The sequence below is a fragment of the Protopterus annectens genome, chromosome 3.part1, assembly GCF_019279795.1.
Source record: "Protopterus annectens isolate FY-2018-M chromosome 3.part1, PAN1.0, whole genome shotgun sequence".
In the NCBI taxonomy this organism is placed as follows: domain Eukaryota; kingdom Metazoa; phylum Chordata; order Ceratodontiformes; family Protopteridae; genus Protopterus; species Protopterus annectens.
The window spans coordinates 1,190,161,876-1,190,176,520 of NC_056732.1; the positions used below are offsets into that span (position 1 = coordinate 1,190,161,876).

The following is a 14,645-nucleotide window of genomic DNA, read 5'->3' on the forward strand; positions in this document are numbered from 1 at the left end:
TGGCAAAACAGAAGCCTTTTCAATCCATACTCTTAAATACTTCATCTAATCATGTCTCCATATGTGTATGGGTACTTAACTTATGGCTTTAGCCTTTGTTTTATCTTCATTAATTTTGTATCCCAAAATTACTTGAATTTGTCTCAGTATGTTCTACAACACTGAGATGTATTTCTGAATTTATCAGGTACAAAATAAGATCATCGACAAATAAAGCCAACTTTTCTTGATTACTATTCCAATTATATCATTGTATTTCCGAGCCCTTATTTCCTTTACCAATGGTTTCAAAATGCAAAGCAAATAATAAAAGAGAAAGAGGACTCCCCTGCCTGGTTCCCCTTTTCAAACACAACTTAACAAAGGGGAAGTGTCCTGCTTTAATTCCTGCTTCCAGTCCTTCAGTTATCCACCTAATTAACCTTAATATTTTATTAGGGAATACAAATGCTTTCATTGCTCTAAATTGGGCAGATTATGAGTGATGTATAATGTTTGCAACTAGGAGTGTGTCAGTATGGTTTGTGATATAAAATGCTTGCAACTAGGCTTGTGTTTTCATTAATATAAATGTATGATTGCCTATGTCATAAGTGATGGTTTAATAAAGATGCTTCTTGTTTAAAAAAAGCAGGAATTGAATAAATTGTGTAATATTGCTTAGTTTAAAGCAATATATGTGAAGTATAATGTCTATGTTAATACAGTTTGATTACTTTTATATGAATGCAAATTTGCCTGTGTCACAAGTAATCAATCAATAAAGGTGTTTGAAAAAAAATAAAATCCCAGTTTGCTCTGTTGAATATCTCCCTGCATCAAAACTCACCAAACAACAGTGATATTTTCTTACATTGTGTTTCCATCTGGATTATCATTGTTCTTTTAATATTGTAAAATGTCTGCCTCCCCTCCATGAAACCACATTTATCCGTATCTATAATATCTATCAATTTTGGCAATACCTTTGCCATTCTGTTAGCTAGTATAGACGTAAATAATTTACAATCATGGTTTAAAATTGAAATGGGTCTGTATGAAGCTGGGTATAATGAGACTTAACTGTCCTTAGATAATACAACCACCACAGTATTCTTCCAAGAAGTTAGTGCTTTCCCTGCTTTTAAAATACCTTTAAACAAAATCTTCCAGATCATTATCACTTTCTTCCTTCCTAATAAACGTATACAGGAATACCATCTGTTCTTTGAGACTTTCCTGAAGATTGATTATACACCACTGTTTTATCTCATCTCTTCTAACTTAACTGTTAACTGTTGAACCTCACCTACCTCCAACCCTGACATAATCAAGTCTCTCATAAATATTTACATTTGTGCCTTTCCTGATTTTCCATTTCTTTGCTTTATAAAACTTCCAAATACCTCTAATACCGCTACAGGATCTCCAGTTATTTTTATAGGCTTTCTAAGTTTGTCACTGATCCTTTCTACTTTCTGTTACCAAAGTCATTGTGCTAAACAGTTTTATAGTTGCTTAACAACAATCTTTCTGAACTCATGCATATTATCCAGCTATTCCTTTATTTTCTCTTTAGCACTCTGCATTTGTACCTCTTCTTGTTCTGTGAGATTCCCCTTATTCTGCAATAGGTTAACCTTTGTCAACACTTCTAATTTCTATTACTTCTTAACCATATCTCTTTCTTGTTTACATCTACTCTATAAACTGTATCCTACTCACTAGCTATTACTTCTGAAGATACTTCTATCTTCTTAATAACTCTCAAATAATTTCCATTAAATTCAACTGTTGAACGGGTAGGTGGCAAAGCAAAAGTTTCTCATTTTTATTTAATTAACCTGCATTTTTATCGTCATTTTTATTGGTGTATGATCTGAAATAGTTATTGGATGTGTGTCGTACCTTATCATTAAATGCAAGAAATTGAGAATTATGCTCCTATCCTGCCTCCAGCCTACTCATTTTTTATTTGCTCACATTATGTTCCACCCCTTTACTGTCTTCCCATTTTTCACCTCTGTCCTATACTCCTATTTCTGACATATAATCTGGCCACAAATAGATAACACACATGGTCACAAAGGACTTACAAAAATATATTTTTCTGTGGTCATATGTTGTACAACAGTTTGCAGAGGGCAATGTTAATAGCCAGCTATAATTACAGAGAAATGACACTTCTCATCTTATGGCAAAAATGATGAAAACTACTTGATATGGGCAAACAGTACTGTCATCAGTTGTGCAAATAAGCTAAGCATGACTGGTAGAGACCTTCTGGGATGACAAATGTAAAATGCAATTAAGTGGACGCCTTTATTCTAACTGTTTCAATGGTGCAGTATACTCATGAAATTATTTTTACTGTGTTGGGTGTTTGCCTCCCATGGGGGCTTGCAATTTTCCAGTGTTCAGTATCCATTCTGTCAATGTGCATCAGTTCTCTTGAGGCCTAACTTCTGCTTCTTGCCATCAGTCTACACAAATGCTAAATTTCTCTATAATCATTTGAAATGTTGGGACACTCTAAAGTGAGTCACAAACATGTAGACGAAATGGCTGAAAGAATGGGCTTATGCATACTAAGTCTGAGACTGACATTTACTGTACTATTCTGTTTTCACCGAGGTATGGTAATATCAAAGTTGGTAAATATAAATTCAAGAAGAGTGGTGAGTGGGGCCCACACAGTGGGCATTTTCCCTTCAAAAAGAAATTTAAAGAACAGCATTCTTTGAGATTTGGTCTTTTGCTGAATTCTCAATCTTTTTTTTTTTTTTTTTGGTTGTGGGCACTCAACATTATGAACAATGTTTCAATAGGGAGGAATATTACAGGATATGTGTATTTTATGGCAATTTTTTACTTTGACTGCTTTGGTGGCTTCCTTTGCTACTGCACTAGTATGGAAAATTTCAGTATGAATGTCATGGGTTTAATTCACTTGAGGGCTCATTTTTCATTCCATCAGCCTGCACATGCACTATATTTCCTTGATGTCTTTGTTTTATGAACACTTTTACTTTGGCTGCTGTAGTGGCTCCTACTGTTAGGAAATTGTGGCTGTACCAGAATATATACTGGACTAATGGGCCAGCTCCCCCGATGGTATCATAGTTTAGTTTCTAATCAGCAAGTTTATATGACATGTCAACTGCTCATAGTCTGATGTTGTCAGGACTGTCACAGTTTGGTATGCATTTATTGTCATACCACTTTCTCCATTCTGTTTTTCTGCAGTGCTTTGCTGTGCAAAATACAGTTGTGTAAGTTGCATTTACCCATTACAATACATGTTCAAATTCCTCAGTACTACAATAGCCTTTATACTATATGGGTTGTGTCTTGCATACGACACAACAAGCATCCAGCTTCCAAAAGCTGTGGCTCCCTCCCACACTTTCTCTCTGACTTTTGACTAGGAAGCCTTGTGGAAGGACAATCAGCAGGCATAGTGGAAAACATTCAGGATTTTCTTGCCCAAAAGAAGTAGCATACTCATCCATATCGAAAAGAATAGCTGGAACTGGTGCTCAAATCTAGATGTCTCTTTTTGGTTCAGACTAAAAATTTTTTCCACTTGCTCTTGTAAATCTTCCTGGTAGAGGCCTTCTGGGATGACATAAGGATGTGGTGAACAAGGGAAGAAAGCCTGAAATTTCCAGTCATGACTGGAAGTGAAGAAACCCTGCAGTCAGCTTGAGAGATTTCATGTCCTGTAGAGGCAGGCCAGATGGGTGAGACAAAAGATCCTGAATGGGATCCAGCACCCAGGGTAGGTGAACTAGAGGAGGCTACAGGAAGGTATACCACATACGTTGAGGCCAGAATGGGGCAATGAGTATAACCTGCTCTTCCACCATAATGCTTTCTGAATAAACTATGGCATGTGAAGAGTTGGAGGGAAGGCATAAAGTATATCATAGGGCCAATCATGAACTAGAGAGTCTCTGGTGACTTCCACTCTGGGCGAATTGGGACAAATACCTGCTGCACTTGGTACTGGAAGGGGGGGGCAAATAGGTTGCAACATGGTTTTCCCCACTGGTGAAATATCATTTCTGCTTCTGTTTGATTGAGAGACCACTCACGAAAGTAAGATGAACCTGCTCAATTTGTCTGCTAACATGTTGGTTTTCCAAGGAATGTGCATTGCCAAGAGAAAGTGGAAGGAAGAAATTACCCATTGCCAGATTCACATTGCATCCCTGCATAGTGGGTAGGATCAGGATCTCCCCATTTGCTGATGTACCAGACCACAGAAATGTTCTCTGTCTGAATAGCAATCATCCCTAGAGGGAGAACATCTTGAAAGGCCTGCAATTTCTAATAGGAATGCTCTTATTTCTAGGATTTTGATGTGAAGAATGGCCTCTGTCTGGGACCATATGCCTGGGTCTGTCTTCCACAAATAATGCCCCCCCCCCATCCTAGTTGGGAAGCATCCATTGTTACTGTGGCTTTGGGCATGGGCAAAGAAAAAGGGTAGCCCTGAATGACTTCTAGTGCATGTAACAACCATGCTATGAGATGCCTGCAGATGTTTGTAATGCAAATTAGTATCATCAGTGGATAATGTCTGATGGACCATTATATTGCTAGGGTCCACTTTAAGACTCTCATGTGAAAGCAAGCCAATGGTACTAGAACTATTGGCACTTCCATCATCCCCAACAGTTGTTAAGATTAATTTGGCAGAAGAAGAATGAAGAGAAAGAAAGTATAATGCTTCTCTTCAAAAAGAGTGCACTCTTGTCTGTAACAGAGTTACTGTTTGAGACCTGGTATCTAGTCTGGTGGCAATGAACTCCAGGAACTGCATCAGGGAGAGCTGTGACTTGTTTTAATTTAAGGTAATACTAAGATGAAGACATAGATGGAGCAAGTAGTCCCTGTCCTGAATAAGTAGAGGTCAGGTGGAAGCAGAAAGGAGCCAGTTGTCTAGATAAGGAAACACCTGGAATATGTGCAGTCTCAGATGAGATGCAACCACTGTCATGCATTTGGTGAACACCTTGGGGGCTGTGTTGAGACTGAAGGGTAGTGCTTTGAACTGGCAGTGACTGGCCCCCAAGTGGAAATGTAGATATCTAATAAAATGCCTGTGTATCTTGCTATGGAAGTATGTGTCCTGGAGATCTATGGAGCACATACAATCGTCTTTCCTTAGCAGTGGTAGGATGGACTGAAATGCGACCATTCAGAACTATGAATGTTTTACACAGTGATTTAGATTGCTGAGATCCAACATTGGTCTGAGGTTCCCTGTCTTTTTTGGTGCTAAAAGGATATTATACTCTGCACCTGAGTGTCTTTGGTAATGGCTATTTAGGCTTCTGGGTGTAAAGATATGCACACCCAACTGCCTCCAGAGTGCCGCAGTTGGGTAACCCTTCAGGGATGTTGAAAAAGCTTCTCAGAGAAGGGTCTTCTGAAGCCCTGAAGTTGTGGACCACCTCTGTCATGGGTATGGTGTCTTATGTTAGAGTTCCTCCCTCTGCTGCAAGGGGATCTACCTCCATAGGAGTCCTGGGGAAACCCTTGTGATTTTCTGAATCCCAATTTCTGCCAACTCTATGGCTTCAGCAGAAGGTCCGTTGAGGGGTAGAAAAACAGATTCCAATGGCAGACAAAGTCTTCCCATCTTGTTCATTCCTGAAGAGAGTTTTCCTCTACCTTGGGACTTTACAATGTGGATCCATCAAAATGAGGTATTAATGAAAGAAAACTTGAAGGGTTCCAAAAAATTACAAAGACAATCCAAACTCGCTTCTTGCTGGTTTTGCCTGAATCTGCTATTCTAGATGCTCCCTGTGGGGCATAAGAAATCAGCTTCATGGAAGAATCGGATAGGGACTGAAGGGTAGCCACTTACAAAGAAACTGTCTTTTTGTCCTCTGCAGACATGAACTCAGAGAGGGTATTTGACAATTGTTTGATGAATTCCCTCTGAAATCTCTTCACATGTGCCAAATAAGTCAGAGACCTGACAACAAAGGTCAGTGAAGCATAAATATGCTTTCCATATCTGTCCAACACCCTAGATTCCCTGTTAGGGGGATGGACAGAAGAACTCTGTTCCACAAGCTCTTTTTTACTGGTTGCTGCAACCACCATAGCATCCAGTGGAGGACCCTTGCTCCAATGAGACCTATATATGGGTGCTACAAGGTACATGTAAAGGTGCTTGAGAATGGGCCTGTAACACCAGGATACTTCCAGACCCAGTAGGAGATAAGGTCTACCATCTCATCTTCCAACAGGAGTACCCAAGTCGTAGTTGAGGTGGTTTGAAAAGCTTCAAGAAACACAGACTCCTCTTGGAAAGGTGCGGTAGTCGGAAGACCAGCCACATTTCTGTCTCAGACGTTTGAGTATTTCACCAAATGAGACATCCTCAAGGGGTAAAACAGGGGAACCTTCCCCATCATCAAAGTCCATGTCTTTCGTTAAAGATGCTTCTGGAGAGTCTAGGTGTCTCCTCTTACATATCCACTTCTGAGAGGGCTTTTCAGTGGGAGGCTCCAGAGAGGACTCAGAAGTACCCACTGAATCCTGAATGAGGACAATCTCAAGGCTTTACCAGACTGGTTGTCCCAATGGGACAAGATCAAAAGACCTAGCTTCCACTGAAGGCAGTCACATTTGGGGTGAACCTGAGGGAGGCACGGATTTCTTTACCCTAGAAGCAGAGAAAGCCCTCTCCACTACCTCAAAAGCTGAACCAAGGGAGAATTGATCCCGGCCCTCTCTGGACCTGAAGAAACCTGTAAAGGACAAAGCCAGATTACCCCCCCCCCATTCCAGACTTGAAGCAGAAGTCAGAGCCAAGCTGTCTAATGCTAAAACTCCAAGGGAGAGGGACAGCTCTGAGAAAACTGGAGTCAGTCCTAGTCCCTGCGATCCAACGCCAACACCACAGATCCAAGATCAATCTGGATCTGACAGGGTTGGAGCTATCTGTATCAAAAAAGGTACCAAAAACACGATCACATTGTTCAGCCACAATTTCAAACCAAGACAAAACACTGTTAGCAGCAGGAAAAAGTCAGCCCACCTCTAGAAAATTCATTATATTCTTTTATTCTTACATAATTCCAACATAAAAAATCAGATTGAGTGTTTTCATACCCCATATAACAGGGACTTCATCAGAATAAAGTACTCGACCATTCTGGCACACTTACATACAATAATAATTAATCCCATGGTTGGGAGGGTGGCTTATTGACTAAGGTGTTTGCCTTACAAACACAAGGTGCAGGGTTTGAGTCTCACAAGGGATAATTAGCTAGGCTTAAAATGGCTCGCAAGGGCAGTTAGCTTAGTACTAAACTATGAACCTATGTCATCACAATTATGTAAAGAGTTTTAAAGGCACCATCCTAAAAACACATACTGATAATACTGTTGAATATAAAAATCATATTCTTAAAAATAATACCCTAAAACAACAATTTTGTTTATTGTTGCTTAAAATATCTATTAACATTTTTTTTCAAAACATTTACATAATAGATTTTCTGATGAGAATGGGTTTGAAAGAGATAACGTCATTAAGACCTGGTTCTTGCCCAGCTTGTAATCTTATTTGCCATTTTACCTCTCTCTCCTTGATAAAACTTATATAGTCACCCTCCTTAGAGTTTGGCATGACTCGCTCTAATATAGCAAAAGTAAAACTGGAGAAACAAATACATGTGGTGGAATGTTTGTAAAGTGCATTGTTCATGTTTTTCGCCAAAATGGGGGACTCCTTTATTCTGATGAAGTCCCTGTTATATGTTAGTTGAAAGTGCTCAATCTGATTTTTTTATCTTGGAATTACCTGTGAATAAATGAATATAATTAATTTTCTAGAGGTGGGTTGACTTTTTCCTACTGCTAGCAGTGTTTTTTCTTGGTTTGTATTAAAAAAAGGTGTCAGAGTTGAGGATAGCCAGGTCTTCTGATCCAACACAGATATACTCAAAATTCTTGGGTCCAGAATCTCTGAAATCACTGGACTGATTGGAGCAGTAGTCACAGGTTGGAGCTGTGTAGTAGGGAGGCTAACATTTCTGATGAGACACAGGTCCGGAATAATAACAAACTGTATCTGGGTTCTTATCATGCTATCCACCTCCACTTCAGGAAGGCTCCTAGATGACCTGAGGGAGGATGAAGTGGAAGGTGAATAGGAAACACTTCTAAAAGTATCCTGCAAAAATGGAGAATGAAGTTTTGATGTTACTGGTTCTGGAAATAACCCAGCAAGAATTTTAAATGACTTAGGCTTAGATCAGATCAGATCCAACCGGGAGGACGAATCTGAAATCTAAGTTGTAACTGAGGAAATAGATGGATCTGACATCTTAGGAGTCTTCTCTGGTGGAATGGAGGCTGAGGAAGGTGCAGGAGGACAGTGGTCAGATAATTGCTTTCTTGATTCCTTGTGTTGGTCTTGAGCTTCTCCCGAAATTCTCTTAGAGAAGGATGGGGTTCCAGAGGTAGAAGAAGAAACAAGTCCTTTCAAGATAAATTAATTTTTTCTCTCAACAAGGCCCGGTTGTTAAAACTAGCACAATTGTCACACTCTGTGTTGAGGTGAGTTGGGCCAAGGCAACACACACATTCTTTGTGGCTGTCAGAATTAAGGTTCTATATGCCCGCAAGTGGCACACTTCTTAAACTGAAAAGTTTACCGGTCATCTCAAAAAATGTAAATATATACATCTGTAGGAAAAAGATGCTACACAAGAAAATATACCAACAATGGTAACAATAATACCCTAAGAAAAGGAAAGAAATACCAGCAAAGTTAATGAAGAATAATACCAAAAAGGTAATGAGAAAGTCTGAAAAGGGCAGAAGGACTCAAGAAAAAACTACTGTACTTTAACACAACTACTAAATTATTTAACACTGTATATAAACCATTATTTTTATGAATGAGGAGGAAAGAGAACACGAAGAAAAAGGTATAAGAATAGATAAGAAAACTGATAATTCACTTATCTCACTATCCTAAACTCAAGCTAACAGTGACGGTGTCTTATTGCTAAAGTGGCAAACCAGATCTGGAATGGATCTGATGTCATATCTGAGATCCATCATTTGAGGAATAGACAAACAAAGATAACATCAGACTGGAAAGATATAAACATCTGACACATTTTAGCATCAAAACAACTGACATTGTTTAATATACAAATTACATTGCTTAATGTTACTTTTAAGATTTAGAAGGGAAATCCAATACTGATGGATGTACTGCACACCAACAAATCAAATGCCATCAGAAATACTCAGTCCAGGGATCTAAACCTCTTCTGCAACATCAATAGAATGGTTTGGAGGGACAGGTATATCTCGCAGAAGATACTGCTGTTGTGGAACAGACTCCCCATCCACATAAAACACAGTTCCACTCCTGTCCATACACAGTTCCACTCCTGTCCATTTTCAAGCTCAATTTAGATATGTGGATGGGAAACAGAAAATGTACCCCAGAACTGCCCCAATACTACTAATGGACCAAGGCAGCTCCTAAATGCTTTACCCAATGTATGGGTTTCCTCAAATTATATATGGTATCATCCTAGTTATTCACATTAAGGGTAACATATAATTATCAACCATGGGAAGGGTAAATCAAATCTATAACAGAATGGGATAGGTTACTTTGAGCACAAAAGGGAAAATGCCCATGTGTTCAAGGGCAGCTAGCTTAGTACTTACCTATGAACCTTTAAACAGTTTTCACAACTAATTTATTTATTTATTTTTTTTTTTTGTTTATTCTTTGTTGACTGGGTTAGTCCCACTAGGATAGTAGCCTCTTTTCAGTGGACACCCAAGGTGGTATTTATAATATTAGGGGAAATTTGGTCAGGGCGTTGGGGAGCTTCCACTGCACTTTTCAATAGGTGCCATGAGATCTTTTACATACACCTGCGCTACCACCAACTCAAGCAGATAGGGCCTCAGTTTAACATTGCTTGTAAAAGATGACATACTTAGAAGTGCAACACCCCCTTTATGCTGCACTGCAGTGTCAGTAATCTATATATCTGCTGTAGGAAAAGAACCCACAGCCATCTGCACCAAAAGCAAGTGTGCTACCTGTTGCACCACTGACACTGTTCTAGTGAACTCTAGCAATTCAAGATTAATGAAAAGGGAATGCTGAAAACATTCTCTTTTCCCCAAGTTATTGTTATTTCTGAGTTTGGTATACTTAAGTAAGGCGGGGGGGGGGGCTAGGTGTGAATTCCCTTAGTGGAAGGGATGCATGGAATCATGCCCCTAAAAAAACACTTAAGAGTGACTGTTTACTGGGTCTGAGGATTTCTGTGTATTGTTAGCCATGTAGTGCAATTGTTGACACCTTGGAATTTACATTACGGCTGACTACATCATGAGTCATAACTGATAATAATCCTCAAAAAGTGCTCAACTCACTTAATCAAAACATAAATACCATAATAAGAAAATCGGAAAAACAAAGAAGCCATCATTACGTGTTCAGTAAAAATATAGTCCTCAGATTAACTGTCACACCACTTATTTGAAGTAAAAAAATGGTAAAAACTCTGTATACATGCAGTTTAAGCTCATAAGTACGAATTCAAATCATTCAGCAACAATAAAAATTCTTTAAAATAAATGACAGTGGTGAGAGTGGTGAGTAAGAAATTCTACAAAGTAGCTTGACTATTTTTGACAAATACTTTTTGACAGAAGAATTCTACAATGTACCATGACTAGCAGCAAAATCAAAACACTGTACCAGATAAAGTCCAATCCTGACTCCAGAAAAGTAATCCAATGAATTCAGACACTCAAAGGACCAGCATGGCATAAAAATAATCACATGTATTCAAACAAAGGACATATAAAGAGTGCAAACACTTCCTCGTAGTACCAGTACGCTTCATTAGACATAAAATGCTCTCACAAACTCCCCTTTTTTAAAAAACACCTTGTCCAATCACATCCTAAAATCTTTAATTGGTAATTACTCAAATTAGAAAGTCAAGTGTGTTAAATGCATCAATACAGTCTTGCAGGTTCTATCATGCTACATAAAACTTTAGGCATCAAAATCTCATTCAATATACAACAGTAAATTTTAAGATACTCTGTCAGTTTTTATGAAAAATCAGCATGCTAAAAAAATTGTAAAAATTTAAACAGTTAAAAGCAGCAGCATATGTCAAAATGTAATTACCAATTTAATGATTTATTTGAATAAATGTGATTATTTTTATGCCGTGCTGGTCCTTTGCCTGTCTGAATTCATTGACTTTACCATGACTGGTCACCAACAGCAGGGACAATATTTTGATAAACTGTTTTACACAAGCATTCAAAAGAATTGGTATAACTTACATGTCGGTTTCATCCCAAAGAATGCATGTCTGATTTATTGTTGCCTGAAAAAGAAGGAACTAGGTTATTTTTAGGAAGGCAACATATTTTTAAAACAGTACAGATGATGTTAGGCTTATAATGTTGGAAAATCAAGGGCCTATAACTTAAATAATGGAGTGCAACTTCTAAATTATTCTGTTTACTACCTGCATGAATAGAAGTTCTTGGATAAATATCATATCTGTAGTAAGAAATAAATCCTCTCCTAATACAGTTAACTGTACAATCAGAGACTGATGTGTTTATACGTATAAATTTTGAATGTCAGTGGAAGGATTCACAATGAAAGTGTTAGGAAATGTTAGGTTTTGTACTTATCAGAGCAACAGAGTTTATATGGCCAACTGGAACAGCTGGACTAGTCGCCTTGGTGACTTTTTCTCAGTATCGACTTCCCTTACAAGCTCAAACTGCTCCTCCTCTTTTCCATAAGTCCTTGCTGCAAGGAGATACTAGCCTCATGCAAGAGCTTGTATAATGCCACATGCAATATTCTCCTAATAATGATATACAATTCACATACAATTAATTTAAGATCCATATTAGAATAGGATTCCTGGAAATTGAACTAGATCTTAAAGATTCCTTCAGGCTACTCTGGTTGAACTGGATGGGGGAAGATGAGCAAGTTGTTCCAGTGTCTAGACAGGGACCAGATAAATATATTGCTTTGGTAAATACATAACTTATGTATTTGTTATGGTCGTTCCCAGACACTAGAACAGTGGAACAGAATCCCCAGATAAATGGGGGGGGGGGGTGGCTAAGCCCACAAACCTTTGAAAATGGTGGCTCCAGAGGGGGCATGGGCTATGGAACAAGTACTCAAACTGTAATGCTTAGCAAATTTATGTAAGACTGACCATGTAGCAGCTGCTGCAATGCCCTGCAATGATAGGTTATGAAGAAAGAAAACTGAAGTAACCTGAGCCCTAACAGACTATGCAGTTGACTGGATATTCAATGGCTTCCCTGCAGAAGTATAAAGGTAAAAAATGCAATCACGCAATGATTTAGAAAGGATAACTTTACACATTCAAACCTTGCTTAACAGAGAGAGGAAAAAGGCACAAATAATTAGCACAACAAAACAAAGAATGTAGGTTAAATAAGTAAACTACTTAAACTAAGTTAGTAAGATGAGCAACCCACAAAGTCTAAGACTTTTTACTTAGTTTTTCAATAAGGAACAGGTATGGAATAAGAAGAGAAAAGTAGAAGATGAGAAAAATGTTTGAAATTAACTTCTGACTGTTTAAAAGAAGTAAAGAGCAGAAACTGACTGCTTACTGTGATTATCCTGACTAGAAATTTAACAAAAAAGTCACTTGTCTGTAAATAACAACAGAAAGTCACCTTTGCTTGCCCAAGCTTGAATAAGAGATGTAGAAGCGTCAGTGGCAGCAACGAGATCAGGAGTATCTCCATGCTGAAAGGGGTTATGGGACAGAGGAGGAGTTCAAGCTTGTGAGGAGAGCCACTGCAGAGAAAAAGGCACTCAGGTGACCAAATCAACTGCTCCAGTGACCAGACAGAACCAAAATAAATACATGATTCTTTTCTTTATTCTGCTACAGTAATGATTCATTTTGCATCCTCTAATATTCTTTCAAAACAAAGAATGAAAGCAAAGATAGTTTCTAAAAAGTGCCAAACCTACACTGTTCACTACAAGACAAAGACTGATCAACAAAATAACAGTACATTGTAGTAACAGATGCTCATATGAATGTCCAGTAAATGGACAGATATTTAATATTAAGTTTATTACACTGCACTGGACATTATGTAGTAGAGGTTAAAACAATGTTCTAAAAAAAGAAGTTATGTACTCACCATAACGTTCTATCTGAGTAGTTCTACTTCATTTGTCTTCAACCTGTGGGAATACAGATCCATATCGGATCCGAGCCGACAAAGATTACTAGAATCAGCTCCGAGCTCCAGACTCCTCACCTTACCACTGTCTTCCATCCCCAGATCGAGTTTGCAGAACTTATACTTAGAACCCGACCTGATAACATACTTGTGACCTATACTACAGCCCGTAGGCTGAACATGCGCCAAGATCTGGGGGAAGGAGGTAGGGACGGTTGAAGACGAATGAAATACAACTACTCAGATGGAACATCATGGTGAGTACATAACTTCTTTATCTAAAGTAGTTTACTTAATTTGGTCTTCAACCTGTGGGACAGAGTCCCCAGCTACTAAACTCTTGGGAGGCCCTCATGGAAGGATATTTCGGAGCACTGCAAAGCCAAAGGATGCTCTTCTTCTAGATGTCAAATCCAATTTGTAATGGGAAATGTATGAGATGAGGACCAAGTAGCTGCAGAGCAAATGTCATCCAAAGACACCCTAGACCAGAAAGCTGCAGACGTAGCCATGGACCTAGTGGAATGTCCTTTAACCTGACTTGGAGGAGACATGCCTTTGTCCTTATAGACCTGCAGGATGCATGAAGAAATCTATCTAGCTACAGTGACCTTGGAAATAGGTTTGCCCAAAAAGGGTCTATAGAATAAAATAAACAATTGATCAGATTTACGAAAATTTTTTGTCCTGTGTAAATATAATCATAACTGTCTATGAACATCCAACATATGTAGTTTGTATTCCAGCCTGTTGGTAAAATTGGAAAAGAATTGATATTGACTGGTGACACCACCTTAGGACGAAAAGATGGGTTGGTTCAAAGGGAAACTCTATCTTTATGAAAAATCATGTACAGAAATTTTATGGACAAGGCCTGTAATTCCGAAACCCATCTAGCAGAGGTAATAGCCACCAAAAAATCTGTTTTACATCATAGAAATTTTAGATCTGCAGTTGCGGAAGGCTCGAAAGGCGGAGCGACCAGAGCTTGGAGAACCATAGTAAGGTCCCACAGGGGGACAGGATCTTTGGCTGGGAGGGTGCAGCAAAAAGTGCCTTTAATAAAGGCTTTACACAGTCTAGAAGATGCCAAGGATGCAGAATTCTCACCCTCATGAAAATGAGAAATGGCAGCCAACTGAACCTTGACAGTAGAAGAACTAGCTCCATGCTGGAAAATATCAGCTAGAAAATCAAGAATGGTGGAAATTGGAGCCGTAAAAGTATCCAAACTCCTCTGAGAGGCCCAGAAAGAAAAACATTTCCATTTGATGCGATAAATCTTTCTGGTAGAAGACTTATGAGCAGCTACCAAAGTAGACTTAACTGAGGAGGAAAGTTTGGGAGTCCTATCAATCACGGGAACT

At 38.7% G+C, this 14,645-nt stretch overlaps 1 protein-coding gene across 9 annotated transcripts in view; it reads right to left on the bottom strand.

Moving 5' to 3' along the window:
• Positions 1-14,645, bottom strand: part of ADGRB1 (adhesion G protein-coupled receptor B1) — a 4,264,735-nt gene that overhangs the window by 1,521,933 nt on the left and 2,728,157 nt on the right. For all 9 annotated transcript variants that reach the window (XM_044067288.1, XM_044067286.1, XM_044067290.1 and 6 more), the window contains one exon: positions 11,359-11,402. In XM_044067288.1, coding sequence (XP_043923223.1) covers positions 11,359-11,402 — 44 coding nt within the window. The remainder of the gene's footprint in view (positions 1-11,358; positions 11,403-14,645) is intronic.